This window comes from Castor canadensis, chromosome 11 (genome assembly GCF_047511655.1).
Source record: "Castor canadensis chromosome 11, mCasCan1.hap1v2, whole genome shotgun sequence".
NCBI lineage: Eukaryota > Metazoa > Chordata > Mammalia > Rodentia > Castoridae > Castor > Castor canadensis.
Window position 1 is genome coordinate 6,643,693 of NC_133396.1, and position 15,140 is coordinate 6,658,832.

The 15,140-nt window shown below is 49.1% G+C and overlaps 1 protein-coding gene and 4 non-coding genes across 6 annotated transcripts; 1 reads left to right on the forward strand and 4 right to left on the reverse strand.

The window, feature by feature from the left end:
• Positions 1-2,226: 2,226 nt before the first annotated feature.
• Trnar-ccu (transfer RNA arginine (anticodon CCU)) lies at positions 2,227-2,299 on the reverse strand. The gene has a single exon. It is a non-coding gene; the product is annotated as a tRNA-Arg (tRNA).
• Positions 2,300-2,523: 224 nt separating this feature from the next.
• Positions 2,524-2,596, reverse strand: Trnar-ucg (transfer RNA arginine (anticodon UCG)). Its single transcript has one exon. It is a non-coding gene; the product is annotated as a tRNA-Arg (tRNA).
• Positions 2,597-3,071: 475 nt separating this feature from the next.
• Positions 3,072-3,144, forward strand: Trnar-ccu (transfer RNA arginine (anticodon CCU)). Its single transcript has one exon. It is a non-coding gene; the product is annotated as a tRNA-Arg (tRNA).
• A 250-nt stretch (positions 3,145-3,394) lies between these two features.
• On the reverse strand, positions 3,395-3,467 carry Trnar-ccu (transfer RNA arginine (anticodon CCU)). The gene has a single exon. It is a non-coding gene; the product is annotated as a tRNA-Arg (tRNA).
• A 1,999-nt stretch (positions 3,468-5,466) lies between these two features.
• Mrpl58 (mitochondrial ribosomal protein L58) lies at positions 5,467-14,163 on the reverse strand. 2 transcript variants are annotated; one of them, XM_074045185.1, is made up of 6 exons: positions 14,029-14,163; positions 10,918-10,954; positions 8,476-8,535; positions 7,848-7,930; positions 7,590-7,759; positions 5,467-7,338 (listed from the first exon to the last, which is right to left on the reverse strand). In XM_074045185.1, the coding sequence occupies exons 1-6, from the start codon at positions 14,125-14,127 to the stop codon at positions 7,254-7,256; spliced, it is 534 nt and encodes a 177-aa protein (XP_073901286.1). In that variant the 5' UTR covers positions 14,128-14,163; the 3' UTR covers positions 5,467-7,253. The 2 variants fall into 2 exon arrangements, with proteins under 2 accessions (XP_073901286.1, XP_020021110.1); XM_020165521.2 differs by having other exon boundaries at positions 13,942-14,159.
• Between the last annotated feature and the right edge of the window lie 977 nt (positions 14,164-15,140).

Below are 15,140 nucleotides of genomic sequence, written 5' to 3' on the forward strand. Positions count from 1 at the left end.
AAAAAGTCTTCATCTTCATATGAATTCAGTATGAATGAAAAAGATGAAATGAGTCTTTGGGGGAAAACACATGGATCTTGAAGAATAGGACACATAGTATATTGGTAAATAATGACAAGGGGCCAGGGGTGGAGCTTGGTGGCAGAACATGTGCTAGCATTCCCAAAGCCTGGGTTCAGTCCTCGGCAACACACACACACACATACACACACGCACACACACACAAAACTTACCCTAGAGAGCATATTGTCCTAATCATGCTACACAAATATCTGCTCCCCACCACACTCCTATGAGGGTAAGATGACCTCAGCCTCAGAAGAGGTCTTCTGAAGGTGACAGGGTTGTTAGTGATGCCTCTGGTGTCCTCTGCTTTTTATGTGGTTGGCCCTTTCCCATACTTTAGAGCTGGATGGAATGTACCACCTCAAGTGCCCCTTCTCTGACTACTCAGTTAATAGTCTCCTATCACCTCTTAAACTTTGAAATCCTCTTCTTAGTGTCCTGGCTTACTGTCTTCTCTCACTGATGTGTGAGTTCCACTGGGGCAGGGCCTGGAGGATGGTTTGGGGGAACTGTGGTGGAACCTAAGCAAAGAAGCATTGACCCCAGTGGTCCAGGCTAGGGACATGCTGCTGCCACCACGTGGCAGGACTTGGAAGCCAGAGCTAGTTTACAAGTAGTGTCCATCCTTCTTGGTGATTGCTTTGGGGCAGAGAAAACAGGAAGAATTCCAAATGGTGCTGGAGAAGGGACAGGAGCAGTCAGTCTCTTCTGGTTGGTTTTGTTTTGTTCCTTTTAGTCATTTAAAATTTTTTTTGAAAAAAAAATCAAGAATCTGATAAAACAATACAGTGACTCCTGGGGAGAGCATCTGTCATGACGTGAAGTGTCCCACGGGAAAGCTCACCCACAGTGCCTCAGAAGTTAAGGTGCTCAAGTTAAAAAAAAATCCAAGGCCATGTAGTACACTTAAAAAATAAACATCTCACTAAAGGGTAATGATATATACATAGTTAGGAAAGTGAGAACATCGAAATGTACATCTCTGGTTTTTCAAAAGGGGAGCACACCTGCCATTGTAAGCTCCCCCCAGAGCGGGTACCACCATTCTGCTTCCAACAGCAGCGAATGGTTTTGCCTAGCACCCTCCCCATGTACCTCGCAGGGTAATGTGAGGGTGCTGAGCGAGCATGTGGAAGGTTTCTGGAAATTCTGAGGGCTAGGGGTCAAGGGGTGTGACAGATGTCTTCCCTTTGGCCCCCACACCTGCTCTCCACCCCTCCCCCGCTCCTCTGTGCTGCCTCCCCCATACTTGTCCAGGAGGGATTTGCAGACTCCTGGCTTCTGCCACATTAGCTCAGTGGAAAGCCTTAGCTGCGGGGGTTAGGGTGGAAGCGGGGGTGGGAATGAGGGCCTGAGGATGGCGACATTGGAAGGTCAGAGTGGGTTCTTCATCTCTTGACCTAAAGTCACAGCTCTCGCCAGCGATCCTCTGCATAGCCCTCGCTCCACCAGTTCCTCCCCTGCCCCTTCAGGCCTGGAGATGGTGTTGCTCCCCACCTGCTCATCCTCGTCTCTACACCTGCCGGTCCCATGTGGGCTCTGCTCCTTGGATTTCCCCGTAGGAGCTGCCATCTTTCCCCGCTGGACTGACCCACACAAGATATGGACAGTTTTTACCCGCAGTGTCCAAACACGCTTGCACACGTGTCTCACCGCACACCTCTGCATCCTAGTAGGGTGCTAGGTGCCATTTCGCTGTGGACCGGGCCGCCACGGCGCTGAGGCCTGAGCTGAGCACCATGCGCACTCCACCTGGCTTTGGGAAGAAGAGCTGGAGTTTTGCCTGCCGTTAACTTTATGCGGATGAACTCAGCTCTCATTTGCCTGTGGCTCCGACGCTTACGGTCAGGAGGCTCGTTCTGGGCACCAGCTGAGAGAGGCAACGAGAATGGGCCTCTTTTGCCTCTGTATCGGTTTACATTTCCACGGGTAGTTGGTCTTCACCAAGAAAAGGTAAGTTACTTGCAACCGAGATATGCGCAAAATGCAACTGGGCAAAATGTACTGGATTTAAAAAAAAATCATACAGATGCTTTTTTAAAGCCTTCAAGTTGACGCAGGAGGATCTCGAGTTGAAGGACAGCCTATGCTCCATATTGAGATTCTGTCTAAAAATAAGGGAAAAAAAAAAAAAAAGCTTCCAAAAAGTTCGCACAATCTCACCCCAGATGGGACTCGAACCCACAATCCCTGGCTTAGGAGGCCAGTGCCTTATCCATTAGGCCACTGGGGCTTCACGCAAACGGCGCCGGATCACATGCCTCTTAAACTGTGACGCCGCGGGCTGCGTAATTGCGTCACACCAGGAAGCAATCAGAAGCAAAACTCGAAGCAACGGGAGCCGCGCCGGCGGGCAGGAGCTGCCAGACGGAGAAGGGTCCCGGGTCCTTCTTACTTCTAAAACAAGGAGATGAATAGGGATTCCGTTGTAGGGCGATGGTCGGGATTAAAACGTGTCGACCACGAAGGGACTCGAACCCTCAATCTTCTGATCCGAAGTCAGACGCCTTATCCATTAGGCCACGCGGTCTCCTATGCGAATATTTTCCACCGGGATATATTATTTGATGACTAACAGACACCCTGTGGCCGCTCACCAGGTGTGTTCGGTAGTGCCTGTCACTCACCTTACCACGATGGCTGACGCTAGCGCCCGAGTCAACCGTGCCACCCCCTCCACGGGTGGCTCCTGGACCTTCCCGGCGTCCCCTAGGCGTTACGATCGCGTGAACTAACAGATAAGACGTCTGACTTCGCATCAGAATACTGGGGGTTCAAGTCCCTTTGCGGTCGGTGCCGGGTGCAGCACCAGCCCGTGGGTTAGTTCCGGGTTGTCCCCCGCTCCCCCCTTGCTGTGTTACACCGCCTCGCTCGTAGCCGAGTGTGGACGCGGCGCCGACCGGCAACCCGTCGGCTGTCCAGTCGACCAGCGGGAGGAGTGCGGTGATTCGGCACGTGCGCTGACACGCACTATCACGGACCACGTGAACATGTTTTTTTGTTACGCCCCAGTGGCCTAATGGATAAGGCATTGGCCTCCTAAGCCAGGGATTGTGGGTTCGAGTCCCACCTGGGGTGAAGCTTTTGGCGCACAAGCCTCTGCGCGCCCCCTCCCTTCTGCAGGACTCCTCTTGCGTGGCCCGCGGAGGCGATCTGAGTGATATTTAACCTCCCGGTTTCCAAATCTCGGGAGTTTGGCTCGATCTGGGAATCTGCCCCTGGTGAAAGCTGCTTTGAGCTCAGTCGCCTGGCCTCTCCCGGGTTCTTAATGCGACCCTTGTGCCTGGGGACAGGAATAGAGACAGGGAAAAGCTAAAAGAAGCACCTTTACCCCAGGTGGGACTCGAACCCACAATCCCTGGCTTAGGAGGCCAGTGCCTTATCCATTAGGCCACTGGGGCCTGCGGTGAACAGTTCCTGTCTCTTCTCTAATGGGCGGTGCTGCACTGCTTCTGTCAAAAAGGATTCAAATAGGTGCAACCAGGGGGTCGCCTGAACCCCTGAACCAGGTGCAGGACAACTGCCCTGGGCCTCGGGTCCATCTCACAAGAGCTGATAGGGAATCCAAGAATTTGGGGCTGAAGAATGCCAAAGGGCAATCACAACGCTGAAGCCTAAACACTGAAAATCCTCCCCATCGTGAGAGGATGCACGCAATCTTTTCCGTCAGAATAGAAACGATCTATATCATACGTATTTGTAGATACAGTTTTTCTTTCCTTCAAACCCATCGGAGTCTAATATGCCCACGCTTCAGGCATGTAATAGAATAAACACATTTTTAAGAGTTTAAAATACATCACTAAGATCCACATACATCCAAAAGATGGAGCTTCAGCCAAGGGAAGCATTTAGCCCTGGTTATGACGCCTTTGAGATCTCATAGGGTAAAAGGAACATGGGGATATTTCCCTTTGCTTCTCTTTACAAAATGTAGAATCTGCAGAAATGCAGCTACTTTCTCCTTAGAATGGCAGCCTCCTTTAAGTCAATGACTATGAGGTTTTACAGGCAGTAACTACAGATCTTAAAGAGGCTGTGCCAAGCATGGTGGCTCACATCTGTAATCCTCAGCAGAGGAATCTGGAAGCAAAGGATCAGGACTGTGAGACCAGTTGGGGAAAGTTAGTGAGCACTTATCTAAAAAAACAAAATACAAGCAAAAGGGCTGGGTGCAAAAGTGGTAGAAAGGCCCTAGGTTCCATCCCACTGCCACCAAAAAGAAGAAAGGGAAGGAGGGAAAGGAGGGAGGGAGGGAGGACTGAAGTTGTTTTCCATGTGTATGTGCAAATATACTAGTCTCTTCCACCAAGACAGAGCATTCCAGAGGGTCCTTGTGCCTTCTGCCAGTCAATGGTCACCCTCTGCTCCTCCAACCCCTACCCACTTCTGCCAGCCGCTTCCCTCCTTTCCTTACCACAGTGATTTTGCCTGGACTTGAATTTCATGTAAGTGGTGTCACAGTCTTGTAAAGTCTGGTTTCTTTCACTTAACACTGTCTTTGAGACCAGTCCTAGGGCTGGAGGAGTGACTCAGGTGGTAACCTGCAGGCCTAGCAAGTCTAGCAAATATAAAGGCCCTGAGTTCAAGCCCTAGTGCTGTTAAAAAATGCAAACAAACAAACAAAAAGACTTTGAGACCAGTCCTATTTTTTTTTTAAGGGCGGGCTCTACTCTCTGCCCCCTGCCGGTTCTGTTTCTCCTTACCCCTCTCTCCCTACTGTGTATCTCAGGCTTTTCCAGATGCCTTAAGGGCTTCCAGGTCCAGCACTAGGCTCCAGGGTAAACCCACAGGGCCTCCTTGATTTCCCTCTGCCCAGATCTGGCCTGGTGTCTCCAGGCTCTGCCCTGCCTTTCTCCTCAACTGGTCCTCTCCATTCCCAAGACTCCACCTGTCCACCTCCCCAGGCTCACACTCAGCACCTGCAGGCAAAACAGGCTCATCCAATCACTCCCCAAGCCAGCCAACTTTGGTGTCTTAGTGCACAGCATCACCCCACCACACCCCAGCTCCCACATGACCCAGACCAAACTCTGTCCCGAGTCCTCCAACAGCTGGTATTTCCTCTCTACCCTTGCCTCTGCCCCTGTTCGAGAATGGGTCCCCACCTGCTCACACAACTCAGTTGGCCACCCCTTCCCACTTTCCTGCAGTCTTTCCTCATCTTGTCACGGGCAAATTAGTGGTTCCCTGACAGCCTCTGTAGGGGTAAAGTTTACATGGCTTGGTTGTGTCATTTAAATCTTCCTCTTACTCCATGTGGCAGCCTCGCCTTTCTCAGTCCCCTGGGTTTCAGCCAAACTGAGCTAGAAATCATGGCTGCCATTCCCTTGGTATCTTCAGTGCCTTAGCCTCTTTAGTCATTTAGATTCCACAATAACCCTGCACGGTAGGCACAGATGACATCATCCTTACTTTATTGGGAAACTAGAGTTCAGAGAGGCTCGGTTCAGAGAGGGCCACAGCTGAGGGAGAGGCTCTGACTGTCCCAGCAGCAGGCAGGCCCAGTTGTCCCCATCTTCCCTGCCATCCCCTTGGCCCACATGGTGCCTCCAAGAGACACAATGTTACCTTGTTTGCCTGGCCAACTCTTCCCATCCGTGGGCCTAGGATTTGTAAGCACCCCTCCACCCGCTGCAGTCTCCTGCCATTTACTGCACTTCAGGTCATGTTACTGGAAGAGGAATCTGTTTTCCTTCCCAGCTTTTGATGTTACCTGCTGAAATGTTGAAGGACGACTTTCTCTGGTCTGCTGATTCCTCACCTCACTCAATGCGTGGCATGCACCAAACATTGAATTTGATTCAATTACTGAAAGAACTAGTGAAATGTTGCACATCCTTCATTTGAGCCTCGGCCACTGCTAAGCTGTATGTGCTGAAGTCACCTATAAATGGCTTTCCCCTCATCTGGCCTCACTGACACGAAGGAGGACCCTGTCCCAGAGTGTATACTACTACAGGGCGTTATCTTGTATTTGTCAAATGGGAGAACTTGACCAAATAATCCAGAACATTCTAAGAACTTCATACATGCCAGAGCAACCTACTACTGTCATGCTGGCCTGAGTACTTATCCCCACATCCAAATGATGGCAAAAATCTCAGCTCACTCTTCCTGCCTCTGAAGCCCACTGCTTAACACACAACACTCCCTCCCACTCAAAATACTCAGTGGTCCCTATTATCTCCACTTTTTTTTTTTTGCAGTACCAAGGTTTGAACTTAGGGCCTTCACCTTGAGCCATTCAGCCATTCCACCAGTTCTTTTTCATGATGGGTTTTTTTTTTTGAGATAGGGTCGCTTGAATTCTTTGCTAGGGCTGGCTTTAAACCAAGATCCTCCTGATCTCTACCTCCTGAGTAGCTAGGATTACAAGTGTGAGCCACTGGCGCCTTTTTTTTTTTTTTTTTTGGTGGCACTAGGGTTTGAACTCAGAGACTCAGGCTTGCTAGTCCACTATGTCAGCTTACCTGCGTTCCTTAAAATCTAAACTCCTTACCTTGAATCTGAGCCTCCATCTACCTCTCCAGGTAAAACTCCCACAAGCCCTGCACAATCTGCCATTCATTATCATACCATGGGCTTCCTCATCACCCCCTGCACCCCTGCCTCTTATCTGACTCCTATATTCATATGGACATGTGCTCCTCCCCTCTGTGATTAAAACGCTATACCTTTTCTAAGGCCCAGCTTAAAAGCCCTCCTGACTGTGTGCTCCTTGAGGACAGACCCAGAACCCCATGCCCCACCATGAGCTGTGACATAGTCAGTGGCAAGGAAGCAACCAAGAAGCAGATTTCACTGAGAGAAAAGGCAGGAATTGTGTTCTGAAGCACTCTGAATGGGAAGCAAAGCCTACTGAGCTTGATGTTTATTGCAGCTACCTAAGGTCTGATGACATGGTGATTGCTAAGGGAAACCTGCCACCCTCCTTCCAAATGAACTTTTTCTTTTTTTTCTGGCTGTACTGGGGTTTGAATTTAGGGCCTTGTGCTTGCTAGGCAGGCACCCTACCACTTGGGCCACACCTCCAGCCCCCAAATGAACATTCTTGTGATTGCCTCAATGTAAAGACAACTATTAGCAGCAAAAAAATAAAAGACATCTCATGGCGTGATGGCTTGCTGGGCTGCAGCTGCCCTGACGTCCTGAACAGTGGTCTCTGCTGGCTGCATGGGGTGATTTCAGTCCATCTCTACCCTCCTGCTTGTCTTTATGGCAGAATTTATTCTCTTCTGTCTCAGCCTTTCCCGATTCATGTTTTCTATCCTGAAAACAAAAGACACAATGAGGTCCAGATGCCCAATCAGTGCTTTTCAAAGTGGTGAGAAGAGTGGCAAGCAGAGCAGCCTAACGGGTGGGTGCCCAGTATGCACCTTGGCCAGGTCAGAGTCCTCGCTCCTTCCTGCAGCTTCCCTACTTGTCTGCTGGGCTCACGGACTGCACCCTGCCTCATTCCTCACCTGTGCAGTCTTTAGCCACACAAATCAGTTTATGGCACTTGGGGCATTTCCTGGTACCTGAGTCTCTGAAGTTGAGCATCTTCTTTGGATGGCTCCTTGGGTATCTGGCTGGCCTCAGCAATTATGTCTCGAATTTTCTGTAGGCAATCTGCCAGATTCCGGAACTGATAGCGGCTATTTTCAGAGGTGAGTATTAACTCTCCTTCCCTGTTGATCTTATTTTTATGCTGCAGAGAAGAAAGGAAAGAGTGGAGTTCCACAGAGTAAAGGATTGAAATGCCAAGGATCTATACGGAGAGAAAGGCAGGTGGGTACCATGACAGCGATCTTCTGTCGCACAGGCTCTGCAATCCAGTCAGCAGTTGCCAAATGGAACCTGACTTCAGCCTTTGAATTCACTGTGGATGAAAGGAGGAGGGAACACAGGTCATTGAGACTCTTGAGAAGGTATAACACCCAGGGGACCAGCAATTGTTCTGAAACCATGGGAGGCCACACACCCAACCAACCATACCCACTGTAGCCTATGTCAACTGGCCAGGGAAGGAGCTGCAAAGACAGTGATAGTGTTTTGGGGCAAAAACAGACTTCTGGTAACCAAATGGTCTAACACTTCTCATGTAGTTTTACAGGATTCTGAAAAGAACAGGGGAATGGGTTCCATGAGAATGAAGGCAACCTGTTCTTAGGGCTGGCTGCCAGCTGACACTGTGAGTTCTCTTTGTTTTGCTTCACAAGACAGTCCTAGTCCTAGCAACCCACAGCTGAGAGCCTGAGAATCAGACCACATTCAGAAGAATAAAGAGGATTATTATAAGCTGGTGGTATGAAAGCTTCTACTGAAAAATCCTTTTATTTCACATGAACATAAATACAGGGCTTCATCCTCAGGCCCATCTTCAGCTGAAGTTTAAAGAGAAAGAAAGCATGAAGGCACTTGTACCTTTGTTAACATTCTGCCCACCAGGACCACTACTCCGACAGTAAGATATCGTCAAGCGATCTGTACAAAGGAAGAACATACACAAGTGATTGTCCCACGGTCAAATGTGCAAACTGCTAAACTGACACGCACATTTCTCTGTCACGCACACACACACAACCAAATGTTAACATGGAGATCAGTAAAGCTAAAAAGTGTGTTTACAGATGTCAAAACTGAAATCAGGGCAAGGGACTTCCCCAAGGTCATACAGACAGCAGAGAAAGTAAAATCATGACCTTGGTTGTCTGCTTCTGGTCTTTCCCATTCTACCAAATCCTTTTGTCCTAGCTGTTTGCCATTTGTTAAAGCAAGGACTCTTTCAAAAGCTCAAACTAAAGGACAGACTTAGTTCAATGTATTTCAAAGTGTACTGAATGTGGAATCACCATGGGCACAAGTGCAGGAGGGCAGGGCTGTGTCTGATTCACTCATGACACATGAGACCACTCATGTGTCACGTGAGTGAGGGAGGACTTGATCTGGAATGGGGAGCTCTCACTCAAAAGCCATGTGATCTTGGCAAAATCCCACTGCTTCTCTGGGTCTCAGTTTTGTTCATTTTCAACTGTAAAATGAGGTTTCTTCCTTCTTTTCTTCTTTTTGCAGTATTGGAGTTTGAACTCAGGGCCTTGCACTTGCCACACAGGTGCTTTACCACTTCAGCCATGCCCTAGCCTTCCTTCCCTTCCCTCTCCTCCCTCTCTCCTCTCTTCCCTTTCTCCTCCCTCCCTCCCTTTCTTCTTTTCTCTCTCTCTCTCTCTGAAACAGGATCTCACTGTGTAGTCCAGGCTGGCCTCAAACTCATGATCCTCCTGCCCCTACCTTCTGAGTGCTGGGATTACAGATGTGTACCACCATGCTAGGCTTCCTTCCTTTTTTAAAAAAACCAACAACAACAAAAAAACCAAAACAAAACTTCCTAATCCTGGGGATTGAACCCAGGTCCTTGAGCATTCTGGTCAAGCGCTCTACTACCTGAGCTATGTCCCTAGGTCCCCTCTTTTTTTCTGAGACAGGATCTCCCTAACTTTGCCTAGGCGGCCTTGAATTTATAATCCTTCTGCCTCCAGCTCTCCAGTAGCTGAGACTGCAGGCATGTACCACAACCACACACACCTTTCCCTTCCATGGGTATAACTAGCACAAAGCAGCCTGGTAGCGTCTTAGATGGGGAAGGTACGGCAGTGAGAAAATTTCAGCAGGTGAACTGGAAAGGTAGGTAGTGGACCACTGTGGCACTATGTGGGGAGCAGTTCTCTGTGGGTGGCATGCCCCACCTTGGGACTGCTTCTGAGAGGCCTTCCTCTTTTGGGAAATTCAAATCAAATCCTTTTTCTGACAAAAGCACATGGCACTGAGGGGATGGTTCCACCATGATGCCCTAGCAATTTTGCACATCGCCACGCTGGCCCCATGGGCCAGGCTGACTGCAGCTGAGTCTGCTGCCACAGGCATGGAATGCTGTGTGGTCCTCCCAGAGAGCATGGGAGGCCTGGAGGAACTGCCCAAGGCCACTGTCCACTCGGTCACTGCCTGTGTCCTTGGGGAGACTGCCATAAGACACTTCCCTTAGCCTCCAGTTCTGCCTCTCCCTTTACACACACCCACAGGCACAGCTGCAAGCTGCAGCAATGCCTCTGTCCTCTGCCACAGGGTGTTCTGTCTTGTGTCAAGGTCTCTGGCCTCTTTGTTTCAGTGCCCTGAACCCAGCACCTTTGGCTACTCTGCCTTTCACTGCCTGTGGGAGTCATAAACTCTCTGACTCTAAAACGGGCTCATTGTTTCTTTCCAGGTCACACCTGTTAGGCCTCGCCTATTCTTGACATGTACAGAATTCTAAAGTTACACAAATGGTTTACGTGGATAAATCTCCCACTCCTGTCACCAAGCTTGTCTCTTCTTTTTGCTCTCCATGGCAGTCACTGTACCCAGGTTTTTGTACATCATTTCAGATAGTTTCAGATATAGACACAGATAAATATACACATACAGAAATACAGATTTGAGGCATATATGTGACCTACAAATGGGAACTCCTGCACCTTTTTTCTTCTATCAGTTCATCTATTGTAAAGGCTGATCTGTGTCCCAGCACATCAAGAGCTCCTCATTAATATGGCAAACCGAGTCCTACTACACGTGTATGATACTATCTATGCCATCATTTATTTGCCATCCTAAACAATGCTGCAAAGGTTCCACGTGTACACGCCCAGAGATGGTTTCTTTGCTGTAATTGGGCTGGAGAGATCCGGAAAGAACATGAGAGAAATGGGGGCGATGACTTTTTTTCCTGTGGGGATTGATCCTAGGGCCTCTTAAATGCTAGGCAAGCACTCTATCCCTGAGCTACACCCCTAACCTAAGATGACTCATCTTTAATAGAACAAAATTACTTACCTAGAGGGATGTCATTGCTGGCTTGTTTTGCATCATCCTGTAATGTAATGTACACAGTGTCAAAGAAGTATTGCCTGCTGTGTAACTAACTGGTCTACAGCAACACAAGAAATGACATTAAAGACACAATACAAGTAGAATATATTACTACTTTCTGGTAACCAGCAAACTCATCATATCAGTGACAAGAAAAAAAAAGCATTCCCAGACTCCAGAGGGTCCACCTCAGAAACACTCCTCTAGGGAAAAGAATTTATGTCTCCAGCCATCCCTCCCCAGACCTACGCTCTTACAGGGCACCATCAGAGGCCTGGCTCCTGGGGAAGAGGGTAAAGGGGTGTGTGCAGCCACAGTACACATGCACCAAGCAGACTCCAAAGCTTCTGCCAGGGTCGGCTTTAGCTCAAGTGGTTATTTCCTTATGCTGGACTTTCAGGCCAAACCCTCTGCCAATCTGGAGCGACAAGCCTGGTAGGCCATCTGCTTCTTCCAGGGCCACAAGAGGCTGGCAAGTGAAGCGATCCACCTTGAACAGGGACTGGAACATCTGCTCTGCCAGCTCCTGTCAAACTGAACTACTCACTCCAGGACTTCTCACCTGTGTCTCTCCCCAAGCTCTTCATCCAGCAGCCTTAAATCCAAAGCCCAGCACAAACACCACCCCTTGACTGCTTTTCTGATCTCCAAGCCCAAAGCCTCCTCATCTGTACCCCCTCTGGCTGCCTCCATCCCTTTTATCTTAGAATTGGTGAGGAAAGAAATCCTTCCTATGCCTTTCTTTCTCAAACTTCTTTGCTAGCTAGCTCTCTGCTTTATTTATTATTTGGTGGGACTGGGGTTTGAACTCAGGACTTCACACTTGCAAAGCAGGTGCTCTACTCCTTAAGCCACACCTCCAGTCCATTTGCTCTGATTATTTTGGAGATGGGATATTGAGAACTATTTGTCTTGAACTATAACCCTCCCGATCGCAGCCTCCCAAGTAGCTAGAATTACAGGCATGAGCCACTGTCACCCGGCTTCTTTGCTATCTTTACATACTGACCCGAACCTGAAATCCTTTCTCTTCTCTCTCTTCTCTTTCCCTTCAACACTCCATCCTTCTAAGTGGATGAAAATTTCATCTATGTTGGTGACTTCCAACTTTCTGGCTCAAACAAACCTTTGTTCAACTTCAGTCCCACATGCCCAGCTGCTATTTGATGTCACCTCTCAGAGGCCTAATGCACACCTCAATCCTCAGCCATCCTCACAGGGGACTTCTGTTACTAACAATCTGAATTAGCCCCAAGTATTCTGCACCACAGCACCCCAATCAATTCATTACATGACTTCTCCCTACCTGATGTTTTCCCACTTAACTGCCTGTTCCTTTCACTAGAGCATAAGTTCCATGAAACAGGGATCCTGTCTGTTTTGCCAATCATGGCTGTGTAACTGCTATGCTTCAAACAGTAGAGCGGTGCCTGACAGTAGCTATAGAAAAAACTTTTTGCTTCATAAATGAACAAATGAACTTTGTTGCCACTTTCTTAATTAATGGCAACTCAATCTTTCTACTGCTCAAGCCCCTAGACTTCAATTTCCCTCACCTCACTTTTCTTATTCAATCCATTAGCAAATCCTCTGGGCTTCTTCTTCAAAATGTCTAGGATCTGATCAATTCACAAGAAAGACTCATACAGCTTCCACGGTCCTTATCCTCTCTTGCCTGTATCACTGCTATTCCTCTCACCTTCCTGTGCTTGCCATCCTCCACTCTACTGTCCGTACGAACCCGTAACAGTGATTCTTGTAAAACTAGTTTGCATCAATCTATTCTTGTGCCTCAGCTCTCCAAAAGGTCTCTATTGCATCCAGAAGAAAGCTTAAAGGCCAGTAAGTCCTATACAAAAGTCTTTCAGTCCACCCCTCTCTTTGGCTTCACCTCTGACTGCCCTGCTCTGCCACACCCATCTAGTCTTGAGGTGGTTGTAAATTGTTCCTTCTGCTGGGATGCTCACCTCCCCAATTTTTTTTTTTTTTTTTTTTTGCAGTATTGGGGATTGAACTCAAGGCTCCCAGTTACTAGTCAAGCATTCTACCATTTGGGCCATGCCCTGATCCTTCCCTCCCCAATAGTCTCATGGCTCACTGATTTGCTTCTTTCAGGTCTTTACTTGAATATCACCTCTTCACTGAGGCCTTCCCAGACCACTCTACTTAAGATTGCAACTCTATCTCTAGTCCTCCTTCCTTTGGGAGTTCCTTTTCTCCAATTACCATTTCACACATTCCATTTGCTTATTTTATTTTTTGCCTATCTCCCTCCAGGAAGCTAGAAGCACCATATTAGGATTTTTGTTCTGTTGGCTACTCTGTGCGCCAGCCTAGCACAGTGCACACAGCGTGCTCTCAATAGAAATCTGTTGAATGAGTGAATACTATATGTTCTTCCAATCCTCTAGGTGCAAGCTCAATAAAATTGGACGGATTCTCCTCTGTTCTGGCCTGATACACTCAGCGGGCTAAATAAATGCATCCTGAAGGTACGAAAGCAAAACCCTATCTCCTCAGGCATACTGGGGTTACTAGAGACAACAGACTTTGCAACGTGCCAGAAGGCTGCAAAAAACTTGCACCTTCTGCCTTTACTGTCCACTTTGGAGGCCAAAATGTCCTTTCCCCTTGGTACAAGAATTTGGGAGCTGGAGGCGTGGCTCAACGATAGAGCACCTGCCTAGCAAGCGCGAATCCTTGAGTTCAAACCCAGTACTGCAAAAAAAAAAAAAAAAAAACACCTGGGCCTGAGGATCAGGAACAAACACTGAAAACCGCGTCCCGAGAGCTCTCCTGGCGGCCGCCTGCGCAACTCGAATCGAGGACACGCCTGCATCCCAGCCCCGCCCATTCCGCGACAACCTCCACGTTTCGCGCGCGAGGCCCCAGTGTGTAGCTCCACGCCCAGCCAATGGCGCGCCGGCTTTCTGACGTCACCCAGCAGCCCGAGGAACCGCCCTTTCCGTGCTGCCCTTCCCGGCTCACCGGGACCCTCCAAGCGGTGTCCGAGCCCTTGGATTCAGGGTAGAGCTTGTCCAGGCTGTAGATGCTCTGGAACTCAGTGCCGTCTACCTGCTTGTGCAGAGCCCGGAGCGGGTAGCGGGTAGGCGGCGGGAGCAACCAGGTTCCGCTTCGGCTCAGGCCCCAGCGCAAGCACCAGGCGGCCGCCATATTTCGGTGTCAGGGCCGCTTCCGGCGTGCTCTCTCTCCGAGGTCCGCAAGCTCGCGCTGCCCTGGGAACTTGGGTTCCGCGCGACTTTTAGGGCCCGCTTCTCGACCGCTTCAGGGTGGACTTCTGGCTCTGCAAACTTGTCGACCTCCTCGGGGAGGCCTGGTTGTATCAGGGCAGTCATTGGCCAGACAGCGAGTTCTCAAGGGAGCCTCCCTAGGTCAGCTGGGCTTAGGGGTGCATGCGTATAATCCCAGCACTAGGGAAGCTGAGGGTGAGGCAGGAGGATCACAAGTTCGAGGCCAACCTGAGCTACTTCGGGAGACCCTGTCTCAAACAGAAAAAAAAAAAAGGGGGGTGGGGGAGAGTTGAGGAAGAAAAAGAAAAGAACCCTAAATTCCTTGTTCCCCAGAAACATCACTTCTCCCTGAGTGAGATCCTTGCCTTGCCTATGTCATCTTATTTTTCTAATTTAATTGCCAGTCTCAGTCAGAATGGAAGCCCCAAGAGGGCACGTCCTTGCTGTATCCCAAGCTTCCACAGCATGGCACATCGTGGGCACATCACAAATACTGATAAAGTGAATTCTGTGGCAACGTGGTTTTGAAAGTTGAGCTTAGGTAGAGCTGAATTTTAGGGCTTCAGATCTTTTTGCGAGGCAGCCTATGAGCAACCTCTCCCTCCTGCCGCTGCGTATCTGTGAGTAGTGATGGCTTATTCCCCGTGTTTCCAAATCGCAGGGGCCCCTCCCTCCAGATTTAGGGAGCATGATGGTGGTTCTTCCAGCCAGGAGAGGTAGGTAAAGATTTCAGAGGACCACAGGCGAAGTACAGTCCTCTTACAGCAGCGCTAAAGCATGAACTCCAGAACTGAGTTCTAATTCTGAAAAGGTTTTGGGACTGGAGGCTTGACTCAAGCAGTAGAGCACCTGCATTGCAAGTATGAAGCCCAGTGTTCAAACCCCAGTCCAACCAAAACAAAACAAAAACCCTTTATCTGAAAAGGTTTCAAGTGG